Source organism: Physella acuta, unplaced genomic scaffold, assembly GCF_028476545.2.
Source record: "Physella acuta isolate Inbredline_101_S28 unplaced genomic scaffold, ASM2847654v3 ptg001250l, whole genome shotgun sequence".
NCBI lineage: Eukaryota > Metazoa > Mollusca > Gastropoda > Physidae > Physella > Physella acuta.
This window is the reverse complement of record NW_026732766.1, coordinates 125,030-140,841: the sequence shown is the minus strand read 5'-3', so window position 1 is coordinate 140,841 and position 15,812 is coordinate 125,030. Positions and strand designations below refer to the sequence as shown.

Genomic DNA, 15,812 nt, shown 5'->3' with positions numbered 1-15,812 from the left:
CAAAGACACAAACAAAATTACTAATACAAAAGACCCAGTGATTACAACGTATAGCTTAAAATTGAAAAACAGCATCTAGACATGGAAGACTGTCATACGAATGTTATTAAATAATTGCTGACTATATTTACCAAACACTCTCCTCGAATGTATACACGACAGATAATATTGCTTGACAAAAATCTCATTCACCCAAAAAAGGACTGGATGATGTTAAAAGTGGACGCAATAATTTTCTTACGTGTAATAAATTATTTAAAATCAATTACAAATTAAAACAGCAAGGCAAGCAGAACAGGTCAGGGGATATCTAACGTCACCACCACCACCACCACACTCGTCCCCTCTTCCAACACATCATCGGAAGACAGAGCAGGTCAAAGATGGGACAAACTCTCTAAACAAATTCATTAGAAACTGTAGACAGCTGAGCGACAGTGACAGACTTGAACCACAGTTTTACAGAAGACACGATATTAGAAATTATTAAAAGACTGGTCAAAGGGAGACAACAATTAAATATATCGGTCGTACAAGAATTTTAGGTAGCTTCCCTTTTCTATCCTTGCAGCTACACGCCATTTATTACTTACTAGAATACCCGTCATCCGTTGGATAACTGTGGGTTTCGGGGGTCATCCATCAAAAAACATCACGTCTGTCACTCAGAGGCATAGCGACCCTTCCCGGCGCCCGGGGACAAATTTTTCGATTTTAACCCCCCCCCCCCCCCAAGATTTCGATTTTCAACCCCCCCCCCCCCTCAAACTTTTGATGTGCACCCCCCCCCCCCCCACTCAAACTTTCGATTTGAACCCCCCTCAACCTTTCAATTTATTTTTCCAAACCATTTTGGCGCCCCAACATATGTCCCCCCCCCCCGCCCCCCCCCCCTCCACCTCCCCTTCCCCCCCCCCCCCCCCCCGTCCTGCAGTGTCACTTATCGTCACAAAAAACAGACCCCACATTCAAAAATATGTTTCTTATCTTTTAAAAACACCGAAAACACCGATTTCGGACTATCCCTTCATATACTGACGTCACATGTGACCTACTCAACTCTACTTCACCTGCCCAGTGTCCCGCCAAGTCTCAGACAACATGTTTTTATCGTTTAAAAAACGATTCCAGCCGAGCATGTCTCTGACCACACTATCCTTTCATATGCTTAGGACAAAGAAACAGATGAACTCTACTTCACCTGCCCTGTATCCTGCCAAGTTCAGATAGGCAACTTTATCATTCACATCTAAAAAAAAAAAAATTGAAAAAAAAGATCATTGAACTATTGGTCTAGAACCTGTGCCACCCACATGAGAGCGAACTACGCTATCAACTTAGCTATTTACTCGTGACGTCACAAATGAATTTTTATACTATACTTTTGAGTCTCCGCGCATAGATCTAGATCTAAGTCTAGTAGTAGAATCTAGTAACTTTCAAAATAAATTTTATCTTAAATTAGCCAAACAAAGATTTATATAAAATAATTAAGGCCTGAAATAGATTCTAGATGTATTAAGGCCTGAAATAGATTCTAGATGTAGAATTTACATTAAGTCTAGATCTAGAATTTACATTGAGTCTAGTGACCTAGATCTAGGCTAGATCTAGATCTAGGCTAGATTCATAACTTTCCTTCGACAGCTGATCTTTAGATCTAGAGAAATTTATTGTAAAACTAAATGAAAAAAGACAGTTTAAAATTGATATAAGTGTTGGAACGTAATAAATACAGCAAACGGACGTATTGTTAAAGTTATGACCGACAGAAAATTAGATTTAGAACGCGTTAAACTTTTGAATGGGAACACAATTTTCTTCGATAGACGCCGCCATTTTATTGTACTAAAGAGTAAACAAAAACCTGTGACGTCACGGTCCCGCCGAGTGTAGTGGTCGTTTTCATCTTTTTTAAAAAAATAGGTTATTCTGCGTATGAATAAATCAATAAATTAATTAACGTCTTTAAATAAATGTGTGATTAACAGTCTGTCTGCATTAAAAAATTATTCTCTACCTACATACTATTTTACAGCTATCCAGATTGAGTCGAACATATCACAATAGTCGATCAGGCAAACAAACAAACAAACAAAAAAACAAACAAAAAAATAAATATTCAAACATGTAAACAAACTTGACTTTTAGTAGTATATAGATTATAGAAAATTTTACAGAAAATGTTAATCACTCAATATTCGCGTTAAAACAACACATTTTCAATAAACATCGTACGTGAGTGTGGCGAACGTGAGGAAATTAGCACTTTGAAGTTGGACTACATTAGATCGATAATTAGTATTGAAGTCATACTATAATTGAAACAAATAGCATCTACCCTCGAGGTAATAAGATAGTGACATCCGCATAGGGTTTGTTTGGTGTGCTGTTCATGTCCTTTGATGGTTTAGTGTGGATTGTTGTGAGTGTGGGGTAAGTTGATTGGGGTTTGGTCTATATGTGTAGTGGAATAGGCTGTGGTGTATTGGGTGTGAGATGTGGGATAAGTGGTTAGGTGTGGATCGTGTGATAAAGGGTGTGAGGTATGGGCAGTGGACTGTGGGTTTTAATGTACGTTGTAGGGTATAATCTTTTTTATACATAATGGGGTGTGCGAGGCTGTGGTTTTTTATCTACTCCGTCTTGTGTTTTGTATGTGTGTGGTGGATCGTGTCTATGAGTGATTGGGTTTTGTATTGTAGAGTTAGTGAGGTGAGGTTGGGATTAGGCTAAGTTAGGCTATGTAATGTGATGTGTTGGTAAGAGCAGGGCGAAGGTTGGAGTGTGGGATGGTTGGTGTCCGGTTTGGCTTGTCGTTGTTAATGTAGTGCGAGTTGCAATGCGTTTTTTTTAAATTTCCCCTTCTGTTACCCATTACACTTAATTCATTTTGATATCTAGTTTTGTGAAATTCATATTTTCTTTCACGAGAATTTCCAATAATTGTTTTTTCTATGTGTGTCATACTTACATTTTCCATCCTCCAAAAAAAAGTGTATATATTTCATAGCGTAGATCTATAGATCTAGATCTAAATCAAATTTGAATGAAGTAGTTCCTTTCTTTATAGTCTAAAATCGGAAGATTCACATATAAAAAAAAATAAAAAAATAAATTTGACCGGAACTGTAGTATAACATAACGTTACAGTAGGAATCGGCCAAGTCGATGTATATTACAAGGTAACTAGATAATGTTACATTCGTTTGTATACATGTCTCCTTGGATGCAACAGATCCATATTGATCTTTAAAAAACACTCAAGTGCGAAAGAGTAAAGAAAGAAAACGTCGAGCCTGTTATATAACTCAGGTGACTTCTTCACGTCGCATATTACTTCCTGACACAATTGGTGTGTGCACGATTTCTGAATACATTTTTACTCTCAGGACTATATTCAATGAATTGTTCAACTTTTATTGTTTTTTCTTTAAATGGTTGTATTTGATCAGAAACCATTGTATCTATACATATTTTATATAAGTTTTTGCCGCTATAATTAATTTTTAATAATTTTTCATTAAAGCAAATAATGTATCTAAACGCGGTGATTGCGACTTTTACTATTAACAATGCATCAATATAGCAATTTTAATCGATACTTTGAATTGTCTAGATACTATTTTACATTCATGCAAATTGATAGTTTAAATGTAATCATATATGACGTTGATATTTGGATGTATCAATATTTAGACCAAAAAACTGTCGGGGATTCAAAATTGATACACTGATAATATAAATATAATTATTCATTTATTTACTCGCCTATGATGGGTTGTATGTAAATTTATATAAATAACAACGATGTAACTTTTGTATAACTTAATTCGATGCTGATATTAATTACACAACGCCCCTTGAGGATATGAAAAAACAAATATGTTTAAGTTTAACATCAGTACACTGTTAAAATTGCGGTTCCACTTTCGTTTTTATTTCGTTTCCGGTTCAATTATTGTTTCAGAAAGATTTCAAGTTCGGGCTCAGATGTTTAGCTTTAAATTTAGATTAATGTGTATATATTTCTTTTGGTTTTGAGAAATGAAAATAACTTTTGTCAGAAGACATTGATTTTGTTTAGCTTTTTAAATCTTTCTATTCCTTGTCACATGTATCCTTCAACGTATAGTAAAGCACAAGGCAATTTGATGTTGATGTTTATATTAATGTTGATATTGGTGTTAATTGTTATGCTGATGCTCATGTAAATGTTCAAACTCTTGCTATTGTTTATGTTTATATCCATGTCCATGTCCATGTCGATAGCCTCGTTCAAGTTTACGTTATCATTCACATTAAAGTTTACGATTACGTTCAAGTTCATGTTAATGTTAATGTTCATGTTCATGTTCTTACTTGTTTTTTTTTTTGTTTTTGTTTTTGTTGTCGTATTTGTATTATTTTGGTTGTTTGTGGTAAGTTTTAAAGTTAGTTTTAAGGTTAAAATATTTTGATATGGACATGCATTTTGAAAATTAACATATTTTTTTACATAACCTTGTAAAAGTTGTCACAAAAGTGCAAATCATGTCATTATTGTGAAATATTCCCCGCCGTTGTGCTGTTTGCCTGGAGGAAAATTAAATAAACATTTCAGTTTTAGCTGTGTTTGTAGTGTGCTTTTTAAATATATGTTACGCGATTCAAACTTTAAATATTAAGTAGCCGTACGGCCAGACCCTGCCCTGTCCTCTGTGAAAAACCTATTTGTAAAAGACCACGATATGTGTGTTTAGTAATCAGCATATACCCAGCATTGCCCGGGTTTAGGAAATGTATTACTTTTCGAATTAACCCTAACCACAACCAACCAAAACCAAAAACACAAAAAAGCAACGTTAACACAAGCGCATGCGCATGCGCAAACACAAAAACAAAAACTAACAAAAACACAAACACAAACGCAAACCCATCCATAAACGTAAACACAAACGCAAAGGAAACACAAACACAAAAGCAAAAAAAAAAACGAAATCAACATATAAACAAACTCAAACTTAACCAAGAACACAAACCCAAACACAAATAAAAAAAAACACAAACGCAAATACAAATAGAAAACAAATGAAAACCTAAAAGAAAACAATATATTACTTTTCTAATTAAACCTAATCACAACCAACCAAAAACAAATCATAAACACAAAACGAACGCAAACATAACATAAATGCAAACCCAAACGTAGACAAAGAAAAAAGGAAACACAAAAACAAACGCAACGCAAACACAAAAGGTTACGGTTACAATTAGGGTTGGTGTTACTATTAGGGTTAGGGTTAGGGCTAGTGTTATGGTTAGGGCTAGATTTAGGGTTAGTGCTATTGTCAGGGTTGTGGTTTGGATTTGGAATATCGCTAAAATTGAAACCCAAGCGTTTCATTTCACAAAAAGAAACCACATTATCATTTATACTATTATACTAAACGCTACATCCAGTGTCAAAAAATAAAAGTTTCTTTGTAGCATCATCAGCCAATAAAGTTTATCGCAGAATTTAAATATCTTTTGGTTAAGATCTTTAAATAGTGAACTCAGCGTTAGCATTAGTGACTGCTTAATTAGCCAGAAATACTTTTGGTAAAATCTTAGTTTAGCGTCGTAAATTCGGCCAAAAGTAGTAATGTGGGAGAGAATGAATCAATGAATATGTCATTAAATACGAGTATATTTTCGTATATTTTGATAAAATATTATAGATAATTGAATAATAGATCACCATTTATGGTTAAATCAATTTATGTATCCTGAAATTAATTTTTATCAACCCTGTTCGAGATAGTAAATTTGCTATTAAAAACAGCAGCCATCTTAAGAAAATGTTATTTAGAGTAGCTGCCCTTTCATTTCTATTCGTATGAAAATGTATTTAAATATGATTGTCTTGTTGTATAGTCCGTATTACAAATCATTTTATTTTAAATTCTGCCCTTTAAAAACTGAATTTCCTAACAAACAACTTTATTAATTCTAGAAGCATTGTGAGATGCAACTTGTATCCATGTATTAAATCACGTTTTTTTTACTAATGTTTATTTGATCTTACTATTTCTATATAGTTTGAGTTTTTTCTTATTGTTTGAATGTTCACTATTTTCATTTCAGGTATTTCTTTTCATCAATTAGTGATTCTATCGTAACTTATGACATTTTTTTTACTTCTCTTTACCTTAATTAAACCCCAACCTTCGTCATATTTTTGTTGTCAATGTCACAACAAGTCATAATGTAAAAAATTACGCTTCACTCTGCCTTATCTAAGATAATTTTGACAACATTAAATGTTTGTCATCATTTATATATACAGAGATACAAAATGTATTATCCACCAGCTTCCCTCGTAAAACATCATCTAAAAATATCAGCCACTTCACCCCTTAATGCGTGTTGTCATTATGGTCGATCGCAAGTCTCCACCTGCCAGACACATTATGGTTATCCTTTGTTGTCAAAATGTCAATATCATGGTTAGGGCATAAAATCAAAAAGACAGTAAATAACACCAATAAGCAGGTGCTGGTGTAAATTCCAAGAGGAAAGAGGAGAAGAGACACAAAAAGTCATGAAGGAAATCGTTTGAAGTAGAGATTTGGGAGGCTGGATTATTAGGGTTCGATCTTCACAGAGGCGTAGCAAGGGAGGGGGGCGGGGGTGCGGACCACACCGGGTGACACCATTCAGAGGGGCGACACCAAGGCAAAATAGTAAAATATATAGAGAAAAACTTGAGGGGGGTGCAAATCGAAAATTTGAAAGTTTGTCTCCGGGAAGGGTCGCTACGCATCTGAGGGGGATGGGGGGGGGGGGGGGGGGGTTAACACCATTAAGTGCCGTACCGGCTGACAACCTGACACCCGACCTCGCTACGCCACTGGATCTTCATAACAATCAAATGAGTTGACAATGTATTGCCTACGCCTATACTCTTTAGGAAGAAGTAACCTACATTGTTTTAATTTCAATTACGTGTTTATGTTTTTCAACAAATTAAGGTTTTTTAAATTTCGTTTTTTATAAACATATAGGCTAAAATTACTTCGGGAAAGTGCTTACAATAATCAAATAACATTTGCTAAACGTGTATAGTTAAAAATTAAAAATTCTTCATAAACAAAACAAACTTTGATTTAAAGTTTTAAGTGAAAGGATTTTCCCGATATTATTTGAACAAGTTTAAAATGAAAAATGAGAATCGCCATTTTATTTCCCGTCTCTAAAACGTCTTTAAACAACCTAAAGGTACTGCTGATTTATATAATAACAATAAATATAATATATGTTCGGAGGAGTTCATAAAATAACTTAACAATATAATAGCAGAACGCTAATGTTGTACACTTAAAAGTAAACCCATTCTTAAATAAAATATTATGCTAGTTCCAATATAATTTTGTTTTTAAACAAAATATGTAACTTAACGTTTTGAAATATCAAAATTATAATATACGACTTACTATTTATTAAAAGTAAAAGTAACACTTTTCTATATAGGAAGTGCTTATATTCGCCAACAATAGAGGACATACACAACGTGCTTATATCCTCTAACATAATATATATATATATATATATATATATATATATATATATATATATATATATATATATATATATATATATATATATCCCCGACCGGATGAAAGACGATCTAAGCAAGTTTCTTATTTTCTCTATTGTTCGTCTACATGTACACTACTTTCGATATGAGTTAAATAAAATCTTTCTACCTCAGTGGTCTCAACTTTTAAAGAAACATGTAGCTAGCCTGCTCGAGTTATTGGAACAGTCAAGTTTTCATCTACAGAGTAGCATCAGTGATTTTGTACAGCAGGTAAATACAAGTCTATTTTGTATTATTTGAAACATGCACAAAACACTCTAGCCTTTATTTACTAGATGTGGTAAGGGACATAGCCTCCTGATGTAAAACAGACCACTATTTGTCTACACTGTATTAAAATTGTTTAATTTTTTCAATTATTTTCAATTTGCATCTATATAACGCTTTTTATCATAATATCCCCAATAATACAGATTAAAATAAAAGCAATGGAATGTGTAGACAACCATTCTGACACCCAAATGACGATGAAAGATGTACTTGCTATGATAACATCAGCACAGAGTACTATAATAGAACAAACAGATATGTTCACGGGTATGTGCATTAGCCTACTTTGAGATAATTTATTTTATTTATCGAGCATAAAATAATGTTGCTTCGTTAACGACTGTTTGAAGTGTGTACATTTTAATATTTAGTGGCAACCCACATAGAATGTGTTTAATGTTATAATTTAAATACAATTAGTGTGAAATAATTTATGAATTGACAACTTGATTAAAAACTGTCAATGCGCATATATCTTACTAAACACTTATCAGTTAATAATTTAGTTGTATATGACCTGTAATTACTTCTGTATATAAAATCTTGACAGAATCCACCAAGCTGTACCCTCCCACTCTGATGACAGGAGAACAGAGAACACCAGAAAGTTTGAAGACAGCAGACACTGGATTTGTTTCTAAAGCCTTTAGATCTGGTACGTTTTATGACAATAATTATAATTTAATTATTCATAATTGCACAAGTAAAATTACATTATCTTATTATGATTTAAAATATAATACCTTGGAGTATATTTTTACATTAAAAGAAATTATGTTTTCTTTTTAGTCTTTTGCCTATTACACTTATTTAATTTCAATCTAAAAGTTGAATGTAACCCAGAAACAATAAAAAGACTAAAGGATATTGAAAAAGTTTTATCATCCCTTCAAGACACAAAACAAAAGACTGAAGATGACATATCAGAAATAAAACAATGGAAAGGCAACTTTGAAACAGAACACAGTGATATAGGGATAATGGTTGAAAACGTGTCTAAGAAACAAAAAAAGAATTTTAAAAACTTAAGAAAACAATTAATAGAACAAGATAATAAAATAGAAGAGCTGAATCAACAAATTGAAAGTTTAAAAACAAAAGAATCAGACAAAGACAAAACACTGGAGAAACTCTCTTTAGATATGAAAGAATATGAAAACAACCTGCACACACTAAATGAAGAGATGAGAGTTTACACAGATAAAATAGATCAAATAACTTTCAAAGAAATTCAAAGACATTCGGATTTGATATCTGCTATACAAAAAGATACAACAAAAACATTTGATACTTTATTGTCTAAGGTACATTTTTAATAATATTTAGATTAATGCATTATGTTAGAGTTCTATTAGTGGCTATATAGGAATTTTATTTTTGTCTTGTCCTTAAGAAAATGTTGAGTTATAACACATTTGTAGTATTAAACTAAAATCTATGTTTACACATACACCCCTGTGGCTCTACAGCCTCTAATGGCTTTAGTCTGCTTTACAACCTTCTCCAGTATAAAATTATCTGTTTATTTTGTTTTACACATTTGATCTCTGTACTATTGTATGTATGTCTCTACCATCTGTCCATCAAAGTCTAGGTCTGTCTGCTGGTTATTTAAAATTGTGTTGGTTAAACACTACCATAGCTTCTTTTTTACTTGTATTTAAATCATATAACCATAAATGCATTCATTGTAAAATTTCTCGGCGTGGTCGAGTCGGTAAAGCTCATGGTTGCTAAACCAAAAAGTACTTTTATACTTCTTCTCTTTAGCATGTTGTGACATGTAAGCTTCTACAACAAAGATTGATGCCATTTCATGAAATAATTGAAACATATAATCAAAACTATGAGATTAGGGAAGAGAAAATGAAAAAGGTAAATGAGCTCAAATGTTTTTAGCTAAATATAATGTAATATATTAAATCTAATTAGAAAACAAGTGCTCATGAAATTCTTAATCTTAATCTTTGTGTTTCACACGTTTAAAAAAGTTATTAATATTTAAATATTAAATAAAATAGTTGTATTTATTTAAAGTAATAAATTAAAAATGTAAAGTAAAATTTCTAGTCTTCCTTTATATCAGTACTATGTGACAAAGTACTTGTAGTTATTGTAGTTAAGTGCGCAAACTAAAACAAAAAGATGATGGATTGAGACAAATTATTAGTTCGTGACACATGTATTTCTGTAACTGTTGTTCTGTTCTTAGATTGAAACTCTGGAAAAAGAAGTTTTAAAGCTATCACGGGATCTTCAATCTATTGGTAGATTATTTATTTTCAATATAAATATACAATATAAACATGTAAAAGTTACAAGTGTTTTATAGTTTATCAGAAAACACTGCGTTTAATAAATATGTTAATGTGATTAACTTTTTCTGTGAGTTGTTAGTTTAATTTTTCATCTAAAATGGTGTAACTTCGAGCCTTCGATTCTTTTGTGAATGCTTCAAAGTAAAGTTACACAATAGATCATATAAACATCTTGATACTCTGCGAATATTTCCTGATTATGTTCTTAATAAACATATTTTAAAAAGACGTTTATATCTTTATTTGTTTAAGGATTTTATATCTCAAGTTAATCGTCTACAGCTAAAGCCTTTGAATTAAAAAAAATCAAGTTACACAGTTTATGTGCTTTGTTTATTTCATTGTTTTTATGTAGAAGTATGCAATTTCCGTATTAATCATTAAATGTAGATTCACATTGTTTTATTCTATTAGCCCATATCAGAGATGTAATGGACTTTACTGCAGGAGACATTTTCAATTACTTAAGCAAGGGAAACAACCCACCTAAAAAAATTGTCTAACCAATGTTAGCCAAAAGTGCGAGAAAGATAGAATAAAAGTAGTCATCTGTTTTGGGCTTATCCTACCCTTTTATTGACCTCAAATTTCTGAACAAATAATTGGTCCATAATGTACATGATTTGGTGTCTCTTGTGGGTTACGTGTATTCAATATACAAATGTAATCCTTAATTTTTATTTAGAAATCGAGTTAGAAAATATATTTTTCATGAAATTTTATCTTTTAAATGTATGTATAAAAGCTGAGTCGCTGGATTCGGCACAGTACTATTGCGAAAATTTGGTCTAATTACAAACAACAAGTTTTTTTTAAAAATAAGTTAGTAATAAGTACTTGGTAATGTGTAGATACCTATTGTATTTTATTTCTTGCAGCCAATCAACAAATGAATCATTCTACACTGGGGTTTGTTGCTTCACTAGGTCGTTGGGACGGGAAACAATGCAATGGAAACGATGCTATTACATTTAAAAGTGTAAAACGCAACGTAGGAAACCGCTTTGATCCAAACACTGGAGTGTTTACCAGCCCTGTTGATGGCCTGTATAAAGTAAATCTCACAATAAAACTAACAGGAAAAAATCGGTGTTGTTACGACACAAGATAAATCTGCCGAATCTTCAGGGACTTTTGAGGTTCGGATGAAAACTGGAGATGTTTTATTTTTAGCCACTGGATGGAATGATTTGAAATGTTCACATTATTCTTGTTCCCTTCAAGACTAAAGTTCATAATTACTAGCATTTCAAGGAAAAACAATATTATTTTTTAATATCAACAAGTTTTACAATTTTTTGCATTTATTAAAGTGTAAATATAGATTAGTGTCTGAAAACATTTTCAACATATCAGAAAATAAGGACTTATATTGATAGTCATTACACGCGTCATTAAACATACTTATATTTTAAAATTTTGATACTAAATATTTAGATATTTTTCTAAAAAATTAGCGAAATTGTCTTTCCTTTTTTTCGATGTGTTTTTGTTGTCGACAGAGATTGCTGAGTCATAAATGTTTTGTCAGTAATTTCTTTCAGCCTTTTTATGTATTGTATTAAAGAATTATAGCCTAACCAATAGTCATAATTGTGTTGTCACCTTGCTTTATTTTTTAATACCAGTTTCAACAACTGTAATGCAGGTCATAATAATATTAAAGTTGCATGTCTCTTTAGTATTTTGTAAATAACAATATCGCCCTTCATAATAATTGGCTTATTTCGTCCGTTACATCCCTTAAACAGATTTTAGTTTTTTAATGCTATTGTTAAACCTGGCGTATCATTTTTTATGGCTCGGTTATCCAGGTAGAAAAAATATTAAAAAGAACAAAATTAACTTTTTTGTGTCGATCGACAAAAATAATAGATTCAGATAGAAACTTAAAGAAAAACAAATTTCATCTAAATAATGACACAGTTTTTTTTTCAAATAGCATTGTCTTGTTTATTTTTTTAGAAAAGGCCTATCATCTATTATCATAGGGTCCACACTTATCTCCCTATCGATAACAATTCACCATGACATACCGTTTGTCTGAATTAAAATTTTTATTGAGTTTTTAAAATTTGATCAGTTTTTTTTTTATTAAACACCATTTTTCACAGTTGTAAGTCTCATTATCTTCCAAAACACAAACTTCCCATAGAGACGGATAATTGAGAATACAGTATAGAGCCTTTAGAGTTATTTTAGCTGAAACATCAAAGGCTTTATTAAACAGGAAGTTTTCATAGAGCCCATCATTAATGAAAGCATCGAATAACGTCAAATGGGTGGTCAGCAGACTAAAAAAACAGTTGTTGAAAATGTCATCGGACCTTACATGTTGAAGACGGTGAAATAAAGTATTCAGGTCTCGAGTTATATAAAACTATAACAGATACCTCAGTCTAATAAAATTCTTCGGCGGTGTATTAGACATGTTGATTTTAAGAAGCAGATTTTGTAAGAGGAATAGTCTATCTATATATTTTAAAATGTTTATTATCTGTCTACTGCAATAATGTATTTTTTAATAAAAGGGGAAACTACCTAATAAATCTTGTACAAGTAATATATTTAATTATTATCTCCCTTTGAGTATTATACTTAACGTCTCTAAGATCGAGTCTTCTGTTAAATTGTGGTTCAAGTCAGTCACTGTCGCTCAGCTGTGTACAGTTTTTCATGAATTTGTTTAGAGAGTTTGTCCCGTCTTGTAGTTTTGTCTTCTCTTTTTCCTTCACCAAGACTTTATCTAAATCGTCGTCTTACCTGGTGTGTTGTGTACTGGCTGACCTACTCTAATGTCTTCCGTTAGTCTGTGTGTGGGGAAAGCTGGCGGGTGTGGTGGTGGATGTTAGATTTTCTGTAGATTTGTCAGTTGTGCGCTGCTTGTCTGACTAATGTTTTAATTTATAATACATAAGTTATTTAAGATAAAAAATAACAATAATTTAATTCAGTCGTGTTTACAGTCCAGCTTTTGGGTGAGTGATGTTTGTCAAGTAATATTCTTCTCTGTCGTGTGTATCTTTGAGGGTGGCTTTTGGTAAAGACAGCCATTTTTCAAGGTTTGGTAACATCCGTGTGCTAGTCTTCCTTCCATGTCTAGATGCTGTTTTTTAATTTTAAGATGTACGTTATTTTCACTGGGTCATTTTTGTGTTTGTAATGTTGTTGTGTTCTTCGTCTTTTATTGTCATTCTAATTGTACTTCTCTTTGATTTGGTTGACGGTGTCCTCACTTCAAGCGACTATTGATAATAATCGGTGAAACGTTAAAAATTTTAAAGTGAAAATCATCATAGTTTTTCTGTCTTGTCACAAACCAAAGCAACTAATTGACAATGTATATTATATACAGATAAACATATGTGTAGTGCCCTATGTCATTAATGCTCCCTTATCAACCGTTGCAAAAAAAATATAATACTAAAATCTGCATCAATGACTTTATAATAAAGACGTAAGACAAATTAAACTAATTACTGATTAGAGTTTAATGTAAATCTTTGTTACATAACAGTTAAACGGATATAGCGAACAATTTATACATTACAATGGCGGATGCCGTACAATGAATTCTCTTTTCGTGCACCTTGAGAGTGGTTTTGTAAAAAAAAAAAAGAAAACAGGTCTACTAAGTCTGCTTTAGCAGCGATTGTTCTACAGTAACTAACAAACTGTTGCGTAGAAAAATATATTCTAAAATCTACAAGAGCTACAGTTTAAAAGATAGGTAAAACGTTCTCATTACTGCTATGACTGACTGCCCTTTTAAAATATATATGCCCATAAAGCTCATTTAAACAGTGTTTTACTATGTAAATTAAAAAGCAATTTATTCTCTCAATTATCATTTAAATAAGACATAATAAAGAATCGTCTTCCTATAAAAATGAATGAAATATAAATGAATAAAAAAATAACGCGAGAAACCATTGCACAAATCAAGTTTACGTGTTTATATATCGTCTACCAACGTGCTTACAACCAAATAATTATTTTGCAATTGTCGGTGAAAAGGAAATGCTATTCAAACTATTACATAACACGATTTTGTCAGGCCCGAAATGAGCTTGCAGATAAATTTTGTCTGTAACTTTGTCTCAGGGTGGTTAAAATACTTATGAAAAAGATTATTTAAAATTCAGTGAAGCAGGCTACATATATATATCTCTCTCTCTCTCTCTCTCTCTCTCTCTATATATATATATATATATATATATATATATATATATATATATATATATATATATATATATATATATTAGGGCCCAATAATGGTTTTGCGAGGGAGCCTTTTTTTTCTAACTCCGCCACTGATACATTACGATACAGACCTGCACATGCATTGGAATCTTCAGTACCTTTTGTTATATAATTTAAAAAACCAGAAATAATTGTTTTCTCCCTACCTAAATTGTGCTTTATCCTGTAATGTTGAGCCATGAGTAAAAACAAAATTACCTAAACAGTGGCGTAGCCAGTAATCGGTCATGGGAGTGGTTCAATTATGTTTCGATATGCATACAATCATATATATATATATATATATATATATATATATATATATATATATATATATATATATATATATATATATATATATATATATACATATATATACATATATATATATATATATATATATATATATATATATATATATATATATATATATATATATATATATATATACATATATATATATATATATATATGTATATATATATATATATATATATATATATATATATATATATATATATATATATATATATATATATATATATATATATATATATATATACATATATATATCTATATAAATATATGTATATATATATATATATATATATATATATATATATATATATATATATATATATATATACATACATATATATATATATATATACATATATATATCTATATAATATATATATATATATATATATATATATATATATATATATATATATATATATATATATATATATATATATATATATATATATATATATATATATATATACATAGAGAGAGAGAGAGAGAGAGAGAGGAGTCCATGGGAGGGAATATAACCCCCCTAACCCCTTCTTGCCTACGCCACTGTACCTAACAAATTATCGGAGCGAACGCACATCACTTTTGTAATAAGTTATTAAACCAAAATAAAGCAATGATTAAGATTTTAAGCCGTTCGCGTGATTTGAGATTTCTGCTGTTTACTCTCCTAGTGAAACCATTAAAACAACAAAGATCGGAAATATCTGCTTAGGTTTCATAAACATGCCACATCAGTGATTAACTATCAACTTGGCTAGGAACTCTTACACCAATTGATGAAAATAAATAATTATTTTAATTAAATTATATCTTAATTTAACCTATTCCAATGTTTCCTAAGAGAAACAGATAACATTTATATCATTAAAGATACAGACAAAAGCTAATAATGCATTAAATCTAGATCTACTGGGTTTTTAAAAAATAACTGTGTCGTTCCATTGTTTTACCTCAGTCCAACATTTTCACCACTTGACTACAGAGTATTTGGAATAGGCTTCAGAAGAACAGTAAATAGAGTAACACAGTGATTGAGC

At 31.1% G+C, this 15,812-nt stretch overlaps 1 protein-coding gene across 1 annotated transcript in view; it reads left to right on the top strand.

The window, feature by feature from the left end:
- Positions 1-7,191: 7,191 nt before the first annotated feature.
- Positions 7,192-15,812, top strand: part of LOC131957616 (putative leucine-rich repeat-containing protein DDB_G0290503) — a 30,688-nt gene continuing 22,067 nt past the window's right edge. The window contains exons 1-5 of the mRNA XM_059322350.1: positions 7,192-7,242; positions 7,736-7,834; positions 8,038-8,161; positions 8,445-8,549; positions 8,723-9,198. Of these exons, the coding sequence (XP_059178333.1) occupies positions 8,053-8,161; positions 8,445-8,549; positions 8,723-9,198 (690 nt within the window). The 5' untranslated portion in view covers positions 7,192-7,242; positions 7,736-7,834; positions 8,038-8,052. The remainder of the gene's footprint in view (positions 7,243-7,735; positions 7,835-8,037; positions 8,162-8,444; positions 8,550-8,722; positions 9,199-15,812) is intronic.